General features: G+C 48.8%; 1 protein-coding gene across 1 annotated transcript in view; it reads right to left on the bottom strand.

The window, feature by feature from the left end:
- Window positions 1-513: 513 nt before the first annotated feature.
- The window catches only part of PSMB1 (proteasome 20S subunit beta 1), a 37,739-nt gene continuing 25,752 nt past the window's right edge, over window positions 514-12,500 (bottom strand). The window contains exons 5-6 of the mRNA XM_075338194.1: window positions 1,986-2,092; window positions 514-787 (exon numbers count right to left, since the gene is read on the bottom strand). Of these exons, the coding sequence (XP_075194309.1) occupies window positions 602-787; window positions 1,986-2,092 (293 nt within the window). The 3' untranslated portion in view covers window positions 514-601. The remainder of the gene's footprint in view (window positions 788-1,985; window positions 2,093-12,500) is intronic.

Genomic DNA, 12,500 nt, shown 5'->3' with positions numbered 1-12,500 from the left:
CAGAAGGTAAGAGATTAGCAGGCGTCCCAGGTTTCACTGACCAGGACACTAGATGGGAGTCCTGCAAATCAATCCAATTATTTCAAATAGGCACCTAAACTCAGATCCAGGAGAGTCCACACCAACACAGCCAGTGTCTCAGCACATACAGAGCGACACTGACGTAATTACAGCACCTGCGCCAGAACTCTGAAGTCCTCTGGGTACCTCTACCATTCTGTAGGTCCACACAGGAACTCTTTCATTGCTGAGGACACACAGGCAGTGCTGTGTAAGATAGTGTGTGGTTAAGGCCGGAGTTCCACTTGAGTATGAGTCTTACGAGTCTCGCGTCGGTATTGAGAGTCAGGCTGTGAGAGGTGATGCGATCCGATAATCGTGCGAGTCATACCAAGTGGAACTCCGGCCTTAGTGTTATAATTCACCATACTCTCTGATTTCCACATGTATTACAAAAGTGTTGTTGATTTGCAACACCAAACAATTGACAAGTAAATTCATAGAGAAAACTCATTTTCCCAAAATTCATATTTTTTTTATTTTAAAAAGAAACAATAGCTACATTTAAATCAAGTTATCCAATTGCTAAAAAAGTAGTGACTTAATCTTTCCTCAGAGAAACAGACTCTTCTCTTAGGCCATCCTTGGTAACAATGCTGATTTTCAGGGCATCCCCTGTGTACACATCTCTTTCCGCTGCAGAAATGAATACATCTTTCACAAGTTGCAGTGCCTTTTCCAAGGTTAGTGGCAGCTGCTCCACGTTTTGCATGTTCTTGTATCCAATCTAAAAATGCAAGTATAGAAATATTAATGCAGTACAGAAAGTAAAAACTTAAGTATGGATAAAGAAAAATACTGCAACCTGCCTCAGTGACATAGTAGTGTATAATAAAGGCAAGTGGCACCTTAGCTTATCTAAATAACTTTGTTTGCCAAACTGAGAAGCAATTTAAGAAATCCGTAACTTTTTTCTCCTAAATTTTTCTAGCTACATGAGATGTAGTGCAAGTGCATTAAAAATCCATCTTCACTAGTTTACAGCACTGCTACATTCAATTTCAGGGTCACATGAGTGCTCCACTCCTTTGTTTTCTCAAAGAATTTTCACATTAAGGCTGGGTTCACAGGATCTGCTAATGACCCTCGGCTCCCGTAGTGCTGCCAACTTGAACAAGTGTCATGCAATTGTGATCTGATCCTTGATAGAATCACAACTTCTAAGGAGAGGGCGGGAGATGCAGAAGGAAGGGAGGGATTAATCTCCCTATCTCCTCCATTGTCAGCTGATGCGATTATTGCAGTCACTCGCACCCACAGACTTGTATGAGTGAGAGTGACAAGTCTCTTGCTGACAATTGTAGCATGGTGCGACTTTTTGCTCATCGAGAATCTGAATAAGAAAAAAAAAATAGCTGACAATCTTCTCTCCCTCATTGAATAACATTTGTTGGAGTGCAATGTGAGATTTTCTCGCATTGCACTCATGCGATTGACATGCTCGTATGAGCGTACCCTAAGGAGAATTTGAGACTCAGCAACTAGCAACTTATTACTTGTCCTGTGTATAGCTGATATGTTGGGATTTTACCAGGCTATACTGGCATAAGCAGGAAATCGAAATTTGAGATTATTGTGTGCCATAGAAGAACAAAAATATCATGACTGAGGATCTGAAGGCAGTTTTCTGCAGTACAATCCTTGTAGACATGAGAAACGTCATTGCTGTATAGAGACTCTCTTATAAGACAATCCAGCAGGGGCACTGTGAATGTCACCACTAACATCTACAATTTTCACAGTGGTGCAAAACTTTGTATGAATAAAATTCACTACATTGCCCAATGATTGTTACAACAGAAAAATAATTGGATGTAGACGGCCTTAAGAATTAACACTGGATTGAGCTAAAATAATTTGGACAGTTATCAATGTTCTAAACAGAAAAGACAGACAGAAAGATATGTTATGATGAGCAATAATACCTGGTTATCCAAAAGCGGCTGAAGCATGGCACTTGCTGAACCACCAGCCTTGTATGCGTCTCTCTGGTAGGATCCTACTGGATCAAAACTGTACACTGCTCCTTTACCTAAAAAGAAAGGTTGAGGTAAAGGTTTGACCTTTATAACTACTCCACATATGTAAATATTAGAGCCAATGGTTCTAGATGTGCAAAAAGGATACATTTTACTATTTCATGTAAGGTCTCAGCTGTTTTTACTGAAATCAAGTGGGTTATTCCCTACCAGATACACCCTTCTTAAACAGAATCTGTCACCAGGTTTTTGCCACCTAATCTGAGAGCAGCAAAATGTAGATGGAGAGATCCTGATTCCAGCGATGTGACTTACTGGGCTGCTTAATGTACTTTTGATAATATTGATTAATCAGCAGTAAATCATCATTAGAGGACTATTTGTCCTGCTGCCAGGTATCCCTGCATATTCATGACCTCTGTAGAACTGCTAGATCTGCAGCAAATAAAACATTGACTTTATCAAAATGTCAGCAAATAGCCCAGTAACACTTCCCTGAAATCATGGTCTCTGTCTCTACATTATGCTGCTCTCAGATGGGGTTGCAAAAAACCTCCCGATAGATTCCCTATAAGACTATGTGCCCACGTTGCGTTGTGTCCCTGCAGATATTTGTGCAGCGATTTGAACAGCACACGTGCGCTTCAAATCACCGCAGAAACACTGCGTAATGAATGCAGTGAAAAAGCCAATTTCATGCGCTCTGGATGCAGCCCCCACCATAGACAGAGCGGGACCTGCATCCAAAGCACACGGAATAAGTGACATGTTGCTTTTTATAATGCAGCGATTTGGCAGCCTGCAAATCGCTGCGCTCTAAAACGCAACGTGCGCATGGATTTTGCCCAATCTTCATTGATTGTGCTGGGGACGCAGGACGCATGCAGTGCAATACGCAGCGTAACTGCACGCAAATACGCAACGTGGGCACTTAGCCTAATTGTGATGTCAAAATACTGAAAAGGTTCCAGCTAATAAGACGGCCAAGAATCACAACATTGCAGGAGCGGTGCTGAAATGGGACGAAAGTATAGGACTTTTCTTGCTTGATTTTGGGGTACTTAAGCAATTAAGAACAGATCGTCCTATAATGGACAATAACGTAAAAGGCTCAAACACCAACAGCAGTTCACAACTCCTAAGCTCCTTCAGCTTAGCAAAGGCTGTAGGATACCGTATTACTGTATTATATGCCAATAACCGTTTTACAAGCATGCTCAGAACAGCTGCCTAAATAAAACAGTGTCTTCACAAAAATCTTGATAAATTAACTGTATCAGCATTAGAAATGAGTAAGGCTATGTGCACACGTGTTTTTTTCAGCGCAGAAAAAAAAACACACCCTCTGGCAGAGGGGAGAATTGTAAACAATGCGTTTTGGAAAAAAAACGCATCAAAAACGCATGCGTTTTTCATGCGTTTTCTTCAGGTGTGTTTTTGACCACATGAGCCAGTGACCGTGCCACAGTACATCCAGTACACAGTGCCAGCCTTCCTGCAGAGATGTGAGTGTTGTCCACGGGAGAACGCAGCTGCCCATGCCCAGGATTTGGGTTCAGGCTGCTGTGGAGCTCTATGCTACCTTCAGAGAACACTCTTGTCTCCGCAGCATAAATTGACATGCTGAGGCTCGGGAAGCTGCACCACAGGTCAGTGTATGCTGCGGAGAAAAGAAGCACAGTGGGCACGGGATTTCTAAAAATCCTTCCACTGTGTTTCTACTGCACAACGCAGCGTTATGGACGCAGGGAAAACACTCTGCGCCCATAACGCTGCAAACCCTGATTGTGGGCACACAGCCTAAAATATGTCAATGGATGCCAAGCATATATATAACGTCCCACCCCCCCTGCATATTCTAAGCTGGCGCCCTTTAGTGCCTTTCATGTGGCACTAAAGGGTGCCTAGCCTTGAATTTAGCCCAAAAAAAAATAAAATAAATGACGTGGGGTCCCCCCTATTTTTGATAGCCAGTCAGGGTAAAGCAGACAGCTGTAGCCTGCAAACCACAGCTGACAGCTTCATCTTGTCTGGTGATCAATATGGAGGGCTCCCCAAGCTGCTTTTTTTTTTTTATTTATAAATAAACAAAAAAAAACGTGGGGTCACCCCCAAATTAGATCACCAGCCAAGGTGAAGCTGACAGCTGGGGTCTGGTATTCTCAGGATGGGAAGAGCCATGGTTATTGGACTCTTCCCAGCCTAAAAATAGCAGGCCACAGCCGCCCCAGAAGTGGAGCATCCATTAGATGCGCCAATCCTGGCGCTTCGCCCCAACTCATCCCACGCCCTGGTGCGGTGGAAAACGGGGTAATAAATGGGGTTGATACCAGATGTGTAATGTCATCTGGCATCAAGCCCAGCAATTAGTGATGTCACAGCGTCTATTGGATACCAGACATAACTAATTGACAGTAATAGCAAAAAAAATTGACAACCCAAAAAAAAAAAAAAAAAATTTGAAAAAATACTCCCCAAAAACATATCCTCTTTCACAAATTTATTAAAAAGAAAAAAAATTGGGTCCGCAGTATCCATTTTTGACGTCCCACGTCGCCTCTGGACCTTCTAGAATATGGGGGGCACGCTCAGGGTACGTGTCCCCCATTTTCTAGTAGTGCAGACCCTCCATTTGAGGAGAGTGGGTGCAAAGAATCTGCACCACTCTCCCCGGGTCACAGCTGCACAGTGCCGAGCAGCAGCAGCCGCCAGCGCAGCTCACACTGAACACAGGAAGCCGTCAGCTGCTCGGCACATGTGACCGGCGCGCACTGTGAAGGAGGAGGGGGCCGCGGGGGGGGGGATCAGCGCTGTGACAGGTACGGGGGTTACCGGAGAAAATGAGGGGTGACCTGGCAGGGCCTGGGGAGCAGTTTTCTGTCACGTGTTATTGCACATGCGACAGAAACAGAGGAGTAGGGCGGCCGGTGAGCTGCTGTGCGCGCGGCCATGTTGGATTTTCGGGAGGGGGGGGGGGGTCAGGGGTCGGGGCGGGCACTTTGGCGACACCGGGGGCTTTCCTGAACTTTGCCAGGAAGTGAGGTCAACAGGAAACCTCTTGACCTCACTTCCAGGTAAATGCCTGCGTTCTGTATGCCGACAAAGCCCGCTGACCGCAACAAAAAAGCAGCTCACTGCGTTGTAGCTGCGTTCTGACCCGCATCATTGATTTCAATGGGGGAGAGAACGCAGCCACAACGCACAAAAGTAGTGACATGCTGCTTTTCTTTCCGCACCGATTTTTGGCATCCAAAACGCTGCGTTTAGAAATGCAGCGTGTGCACGGATTTTTCAGCTTTCTCATACACTTTGCTGGGAAAGCTGAACGCATGCAATTTGCCACTGAAACGCTGCGGTAACGCAGCGTTTCCGCAGTAAAAAACGCAACATGTGCACACAGCCTTAGTAGTGCTGTCCTGTCCGGCATATAGTCCTGTCCTCTGCCACAGCCGGTTCTCACTTCTGTGCCCAGCACCCTGTCCCCTGCAAAGTCCTTCCTACAGTAGTGACCGCAGTGTGTCAGTGGTGAGACAGAAGGTGGGCTGCCATCCCACTGCCCCCATATTACGAGTCCTGATGCCCAAAGTCATTTGCTTTGGTAGAGATTGATAAGTTTCTAAAACACTGCAATCAAATTCTCTAAAATAAATATGCCGATTTGGTATCACAATGTTAGTAAAGAAGGGAATTTTGTTACTTACCGTAAATTCCTTTTCTTCTAGCTCTTATTGGGAGACCCAGACGATTGGGGTATAGCTACTGCCCTCTGGAGGCCACACAAAGCACTACATTAAAAGTGCAAGGCCCCTCCCCCTCTGGCTATACCCCCCCCGTGGTATCACGGGTTCTCCAGTTTTAGTGCCAAAGCAAGAAGGAGGAAGCCAATAACTGGTTTAAACAAATTAACTCCGAATAACATCGGAGAACTGAAAAACCGTTCAACATGAACAACATGTGTACCCGCAAACAACAAAAAAACATCCCGAAGGACAACAGGGCGGGTGCTGGGTCTCCCAATAAGAGCTAGAAGAAAAGGAATTTACGGTAAGTAACAAAATTCCCTTCTTCTTCAGCGCTCTATTGGGAGACCCAGACGATTGGGACGTCCAAAAGCTGTCCCTGGGTGGGTAAAGAAATACCTCATGTTAGAGCTGCAAAACAGCCCTCCCCTACGGGGGTGTCACTGCCGCCTGCAGGACTCTTCTACCTAAGCTGGCATCCGCCGAAGCATAGGTATGCACCTGATAATGCTTGGTGAAAGTGTGCAGACTGGACCAGGTAGCTGCCTGGCACACCTGTTGAGCCGAAGCCTGGTGACGTAATGCCCAGGACGCACCCACGGCTCTGGTTGAGTGGGCTTTTAGCCCTGAAGGAACCGGAAGCCCCGCAGAACGGTAGGCCTCTAGAATTGGTTCTTTGATCCATCGAGCCAGGGTGGCTTTAGAAGCCTGCAACCCCTTGCGCGGACCAGCGACAAGGACAAAAAGTGCATCGGCACGGCGCATGGGTGCCGTGCGGGAAATGTAGATTCTGAGTGCTCTCACCAGATCTAGCAAACGTAAGTCCTTTTCATACCGGTGAACCGGATGAGGACAAAACGAAGGCAAGGATATATCCTGATTAAGATGAAAAGAGGAGACGACCTTAGGGAGAAACTCCGGAATAGGGCGCAGCACTACCTTGTCCTGGTGGAACACCAGGAAGGGAGCCTTGGATGACAGAGCTGCCAGCTCAGACACTCGCCGAAGCGATGTGATCGCAACAAGAAACGCCACTTTCTGTGACAGCCGAGAAAAGGAAACTTCCTTCAGAGGCTCGAAGGGCGGCTTCTGGAGAGCAACTAGTACCCTGTTCAGATCCCATGGATCTAACGGCCGCTTGTACGGGGGCACAATATGACAGACCCCCTGCAGGAACGTGCGCACCTTAGAAAGACGTGCTAGACGCTTCTGAAAAAACACGGATAGTGCCGAAACTTGCCCTTTAAGGGAGCTGAGCGACAAGCCCTTTTCTAACCCCGATTGCAGGAAGGAAAGAAACTTGGGCAATGCAAATGGCCAGGGAGACACTCCCTGAGCAGAGCACCAGGATAAGAAAATCTTCCACGTTCTGTGGTAGATCTTAGCCGAATTCGACTTTCTAGCTTGTCTCATTGTGGCAACGACTCCTTGAGATAATCCTGCAGATGCTAGGATCCAGGACTCAATGGCCACACAGTCAGGTTCAGGGCCGCAGAATTCTGATGGAAAAACGGCCCTTGGGACAGTAAGTCTGGTCGGTCTGGCAGTGACCACGGTCGACCGATCGTGAGATGCCACAGATCCGGATACCACGACCTCCTCGGCCAGTCTGGAGCGACGAGTATGATGCGGCTGCACTCGGATCTGATCTTGCGTAGCACTCTGGGCAAGAGCGCCAGAGGCGGAAACACGTATGGGAGCTGAAACTGCGACCAATCTTGAACCAAGGCGTCTGCCGCCAGAGCTCTTTGATCGCGCGACCTCGCCATGAATGCCGGGACCTTGTTGTTGTGCCGGGATGCCATTAGGTCGACGTCCGGCACTCCCCAGCGGCGACAGATTTCCTGAAACACGTCCGGGTGAAGGGACCATTCCCCTGCGTCCATGCCCTGGCGACTGAGGAAGTCTGCTTCCCAGTTTTCTACGCCTGGGATGTGAACCGCGGATATGGTGGATGCTCTGTCCTCCACCCACATTAGAATGCGCCGGACTTCTTGGAAGGCTTGCCGACTGCGCGTCCCTCCTTGGTGGTTGATGTATGCCACCGCTGTGGAGTTGTCCGATTGGATTCGGATCTGCTTTCCTTCCAGCCACTGTTGGAAGGCCAGTAGAGCAAGATACACTGCTCTGATCTCCAGAACATTGATCTGAAGGGTGGACTCCTGCGGAGTCCACGTCCCCTGAGCCCTGTGGTGGAGAAATACTGCTCCCCACCCTGACAGACTCGCATCTGTCGTGACTACTGCCCAGGATGGGGGCAGGAAGGATCTTCCCTGAGACAATGAGGTGGGAAGGAGCCACCATTGTAGGGAGTCCTTGGCCGTCTGGGAAAGCGAGACTTTCCTGTCCAGGGACGTTGACTTCCCGTCCCATTGGCGGAGAATGTCCCATTGAAGTGGGCGCAGATGAAACTGCGCAAAGGGAACTGCTTCCATGGCTGCCACCATCTTCCCTAGGAAATGCATGAGGCGCCGCAAGGGATGCAACTGGCCCTGCAGAAGAGATTGCACCCCTGTCTGTAGTGACCGCTGCTTGTTCAGCGGAAGCTTCACTATCGCTGCTAGAGTATGAAACTCCATGCCAAGATACGTTAGTGATTGAGTCGGTGATAGGATCGACTTTGGAAAGTTGATGATCCATCCGAAAGACTGTAGGGTCTCCAGCGTAGCATTCAGGCTGTGCTGACATGCCTCTTGAGAGGGAGCTTTGACCAATAAATCGTCTAGGTAAGGGATCACCGAGTGTCCCTGAGAGTGCAAGACTGCTACCACCGCCGCCATGACCTTGGTGAAGACCCGTGGGGCTGTTGCCAGACCAAATGGCAGAGCTACGAACTGAAAATGGTCGTCTCCTATCACAAAACGTAGAAAACGTTGATGTTCTGTAGCAATTGGCACGTGGAGATAAGCATCTTTGATGTCTATTGAGGCAAGGAAGTCTCCTCTGGACATTGAGGCAATGACAGAACGCAGGGTTTCCATCCGGAACTTCCTGGCGTGCACATGTTTGTTGAGCCGTTTTAGGTCCAGAACAGGACGGAACGAGCCGTCCTTTTTTGGAACCACAAAGAGATTGGAGTAAAACCCTTGCCCTTGTTCCTGAGGAGGGACTGGGATCACCACTCCTTCCGCTCTTAGGGAGCCCACCGCCTGCAGCAGAGCATCTGCTCGGTCTGGATGTGGGGAGGTTCTGAAGAACCGAGCTGGAGGACGAGAATTGAACTCGATTCTGTACCCGCGAGACAAAATGTCCGTCACCCACCGGTCTTTGACCTGTGACATCCAAATGCCGGAAAAGCGGGAGAGCCTGCCCCCGACCGGCGATGCGGAGGGAGGGGGCCGGAAGTCATGAGGTAGCCGCTTTGGAAGCGGTACCTCCATTTGCTTTCTTGGGGCGCGTGTGAGCCCGCCACGAATCTGAGTTTCTTTGCGTCCTCTGAGTCCCTTTGGACGAGGTAAATGGTGTCTTGCCCGAACCTCGAAAGGACTGAAACCTCTGCTGCCACTTTTTCTGCTGAGGTTTGGTTGTTCTGGGTTGTGGTAAAGAGGAGTCTTTACCCTTAGACTGCTTAATGATATCAGCCAATGGCTCGCCAAACAGTCTATCTCTAGATAAAGGCAAACTGGTTAAACATTTTTTGGAACCAGCATCTGCTTTCCAGTCCTTTAACCACAAGGCTCTGCGCAAAACTACCGAATTGGCGGACGCCATTGAGGTGCGACTGGTAGATTCTAGGACCGCATTGATAGCGTAAGACGCAAACGCCGACATCTGCGTGGTAAGGTGCGCCACTTGCGGCACTGCTGGATGTATGATAGCATCCACTTTTGCTAAGCCAGCTGAAATAGCCTGGAGTGCCCATACGGCTGCGAATGCCGGAGCAAACGACGCGCCGATAGCTTCATAGACAGATTTTAACCAAAGGTCCATCTGTCTGTCATTGGCATCTTTAAGTGAAGCGCCATCCTCCACTGCAACTATGGACCTAGCTGCGAGTTTGGAAATCGGGGGGTCTACCTTTGGACACTGTGTCCAGCGCTTGACCACCTCAGGGGGGAAAGGGAAACGCGTATCTTTAGATCGTTTAGAGAAACGCCTTTCTGGGTGAGCGTCGTGCTTCTGGATTGATTCTCTGAAGTCAGCGTGATCCAACAAAGCACTCAATTTACGCTTGGGATAAAGGAAACGAAACTTCTCCTGCTCCGCAGCCGCCTCTTCTGCTGAAGGGGCTGGGGGAGAAATATCCAACAGCCTATTGATGGCTGAGATAAGGTCGTTTACCATGGCATCCCCATCAGGGGTATCCAGGTTGAGAGGGGTTCCAGGAATGGATTCCTGATCACTCTCATCAGACACATCACAGGGAGACTGATTGCGCTGAGACCCTGATCAGTGTGATGACGTCGAGGGTCTTTCCCAGCGAGCTCGCTTAGGGTGGCTGGGGCTATCTGAGTCATAATCCTCGGCCTGTGAAGCCGGGGACCCCCCTGTGGGCTGGATTAATTCCAAGTGAGGGGGACCTGAGGACAGAGGCCTCGCCGTGCCCAAAGACTGAGCCCCATGCATAGATTGCAAGGTTTCAAGGATTTTTGCCATAGAGACAGACATATTATCAGCAAAAACTGCAAAGTCTGTCCCTGTCACCGGGGCAGGACTTACAGGCGTCTCAGCCTGGGTCACTCTCCCTCCTGACTCCGGCTGGCGAAGCAGCACCGGGTCGGAGCATTGCACACAATGGGGGTCATCGGAGCCTGCTGGTAGATTAGCCCCACATGCAGCACCCGCAGTATACACAGCCCTAGCCTTGGCAGCCTTGCGTTTTGAGGATGGCATGTTGTTGCTTCCACAGAGTGATCTGGGAGATGAGGCCAGAAGCGACCTCACAGTGCAAGAAATACAATATCTCTATATCCTACACAGTACACCGATACACCGTGGGGCACTAGAGGGACCAGCACAGAAAAATCGCTTACCGCCCGCTTAAAAAGCGGGTGTGTGGTCGCCAGATAGCCCCTAGTCCAGGTCTCCCAGAGCCTTGCGTCCTTCCTCCAGCCAGACTGCATGTAATGGCTGCCGGCGTCCTGAGAGAGAAGGGGGGCGGGCCCTGGGCGTTCCTGGCTAAGAGCGGGAAGCCTGCTTCCCTCTGTGCCTAGTGTGAGGGCTGGAGCATGTAAATCAGGCTCCAGCCCTCGTCGCTGCTAGCGAACAGCGTCTCTCCCCTACCCTGAATGACAGGGTGGGGGCGGGAACGAATCGGAGCTGCCGGCGTCCTAGGCCCAAAAAGCCGGGGACTCAATTTATAACCGCCGCCGCCGTAAAAGCGCGGACGGCGGATCCCCGGCGCACCACAAGTCACAGCAGCGCCGCCCGGTCCAGAGGGGGTCGGCGCTGCGTTCCCATACACAAACAATCCCCCAGTAATCTGTAGGGACACTAACTCCAACGTTGCGGTCCCCGGCGCACTACAACACCCAGCCAGCCCGGAGTGTGTCTGTGCCTGCCGGGGACACAGAGTACCTGTATGATGCAGGGCCTGTCCCTGATCGTACTCCTGCTCCGTCTCCATCAGGTTCTAATGGGTCTGTGGATGGAGCCCGGCGTCAGAGCTGAGAGGCCGGCAGGATCCCACTTCCACAGAGCCCTACCAGGGGATGTGGAAGGAAAACAGCATGTCAGGCTCCAGCCCTGTACCAGCAATAGGTACCTCAACCTTACAACACCATCCAGGGGTGAGAAGGGAGCATGCTGGGGACACTATATGTGTCCTCTTTTCTTCCATCCGAAATAGTCAGCAGCTACTGCTGACTAAAATCTGTGGAGCTATGCATGGAATGTCTGACCTCCTTCGCACACAAAGCTAAAACTGGAGAACCCGTGATACCACGGGGGGGGTATAGCCAGAGGGGGAGGGGCCTTGCACTTTTAATGTAGTGCTTTGTGTGGCCTCCAGAGGGCAGTAGCTATACCCCAATCGTCTGGGTCTCCCAATAGAGCGCTGAAGAAAATCTGATTTAAAGAGAACATTATAAAAAGAATAATGTTTAAATCAACCTGGCCTTCCCTGTAAAATTGGATCAAGAACTACAGATCACCCCACAAAACAAAAGAAAAAAAAAACCCTAGAAAAACAAAATGATGTGTCTTAGAAAATTGAGATGCAAAGCAAAACATTTTTAAAGCCGTAAAATATAACTACATGAGTCTTGTAGAGACAATCATACTGTCCGGAAAAATAAAGTCAGGTTATTCCTAACACACACTGAACTCCGTAACAAAATGAGACCCGAGCACTCACGGCCGGACTGCAATTTCCCATCCGTAGACCTCAAGCATTTCTACCTTCACAGCTTCTAATGAGGAGGTTACAGCTAAACACATGGGCATTTTTACCTGTGGATTGTTCACATCAAATCCAAGACAATGGAGTAAAATCTGAACATAAAACAATGTTCCCACAAGAGAAAATGACATGCTGTGGATTTCAAAACAATTTAATTAAAGAATGTATGTCTGGAACTCCAATGGTGTGAACAAGGTGCAAAACTCAAAAACATAACTATACAATAAGGTAAAGAGTTGCACACTAGTCACAACGTATGGGGAAATAATGAAAAGCAGAACTGCTGTGGGAATACTAGAATGAAAAATACAATGAACTATCTGAAAAAATGAACAACATGAAAATGATATGTGCATAACTGCTATGAATAATAGGAATATA

Source organism: Anomaloglossus baeobatrachus, chromosome 3 (genome assembly GCF_048569485.1).
Source record: "Anomaloglossus baeobatrachus isolate aAnoBae1 chromosome 3, aAnoBae1.hap1, whole genome shotgun sequence".
Taxonomy (NCBI): domain Eukaryota; kingdom Metazoa; phylum Chordata; class Amphibia; order Anura; family Aromobatidae; genus Anomaloglossus; species Anomaloglossus baeobatrachus.
This window is presented reverse-complemented; position numbering and strand designations above follow the sequence as displayed.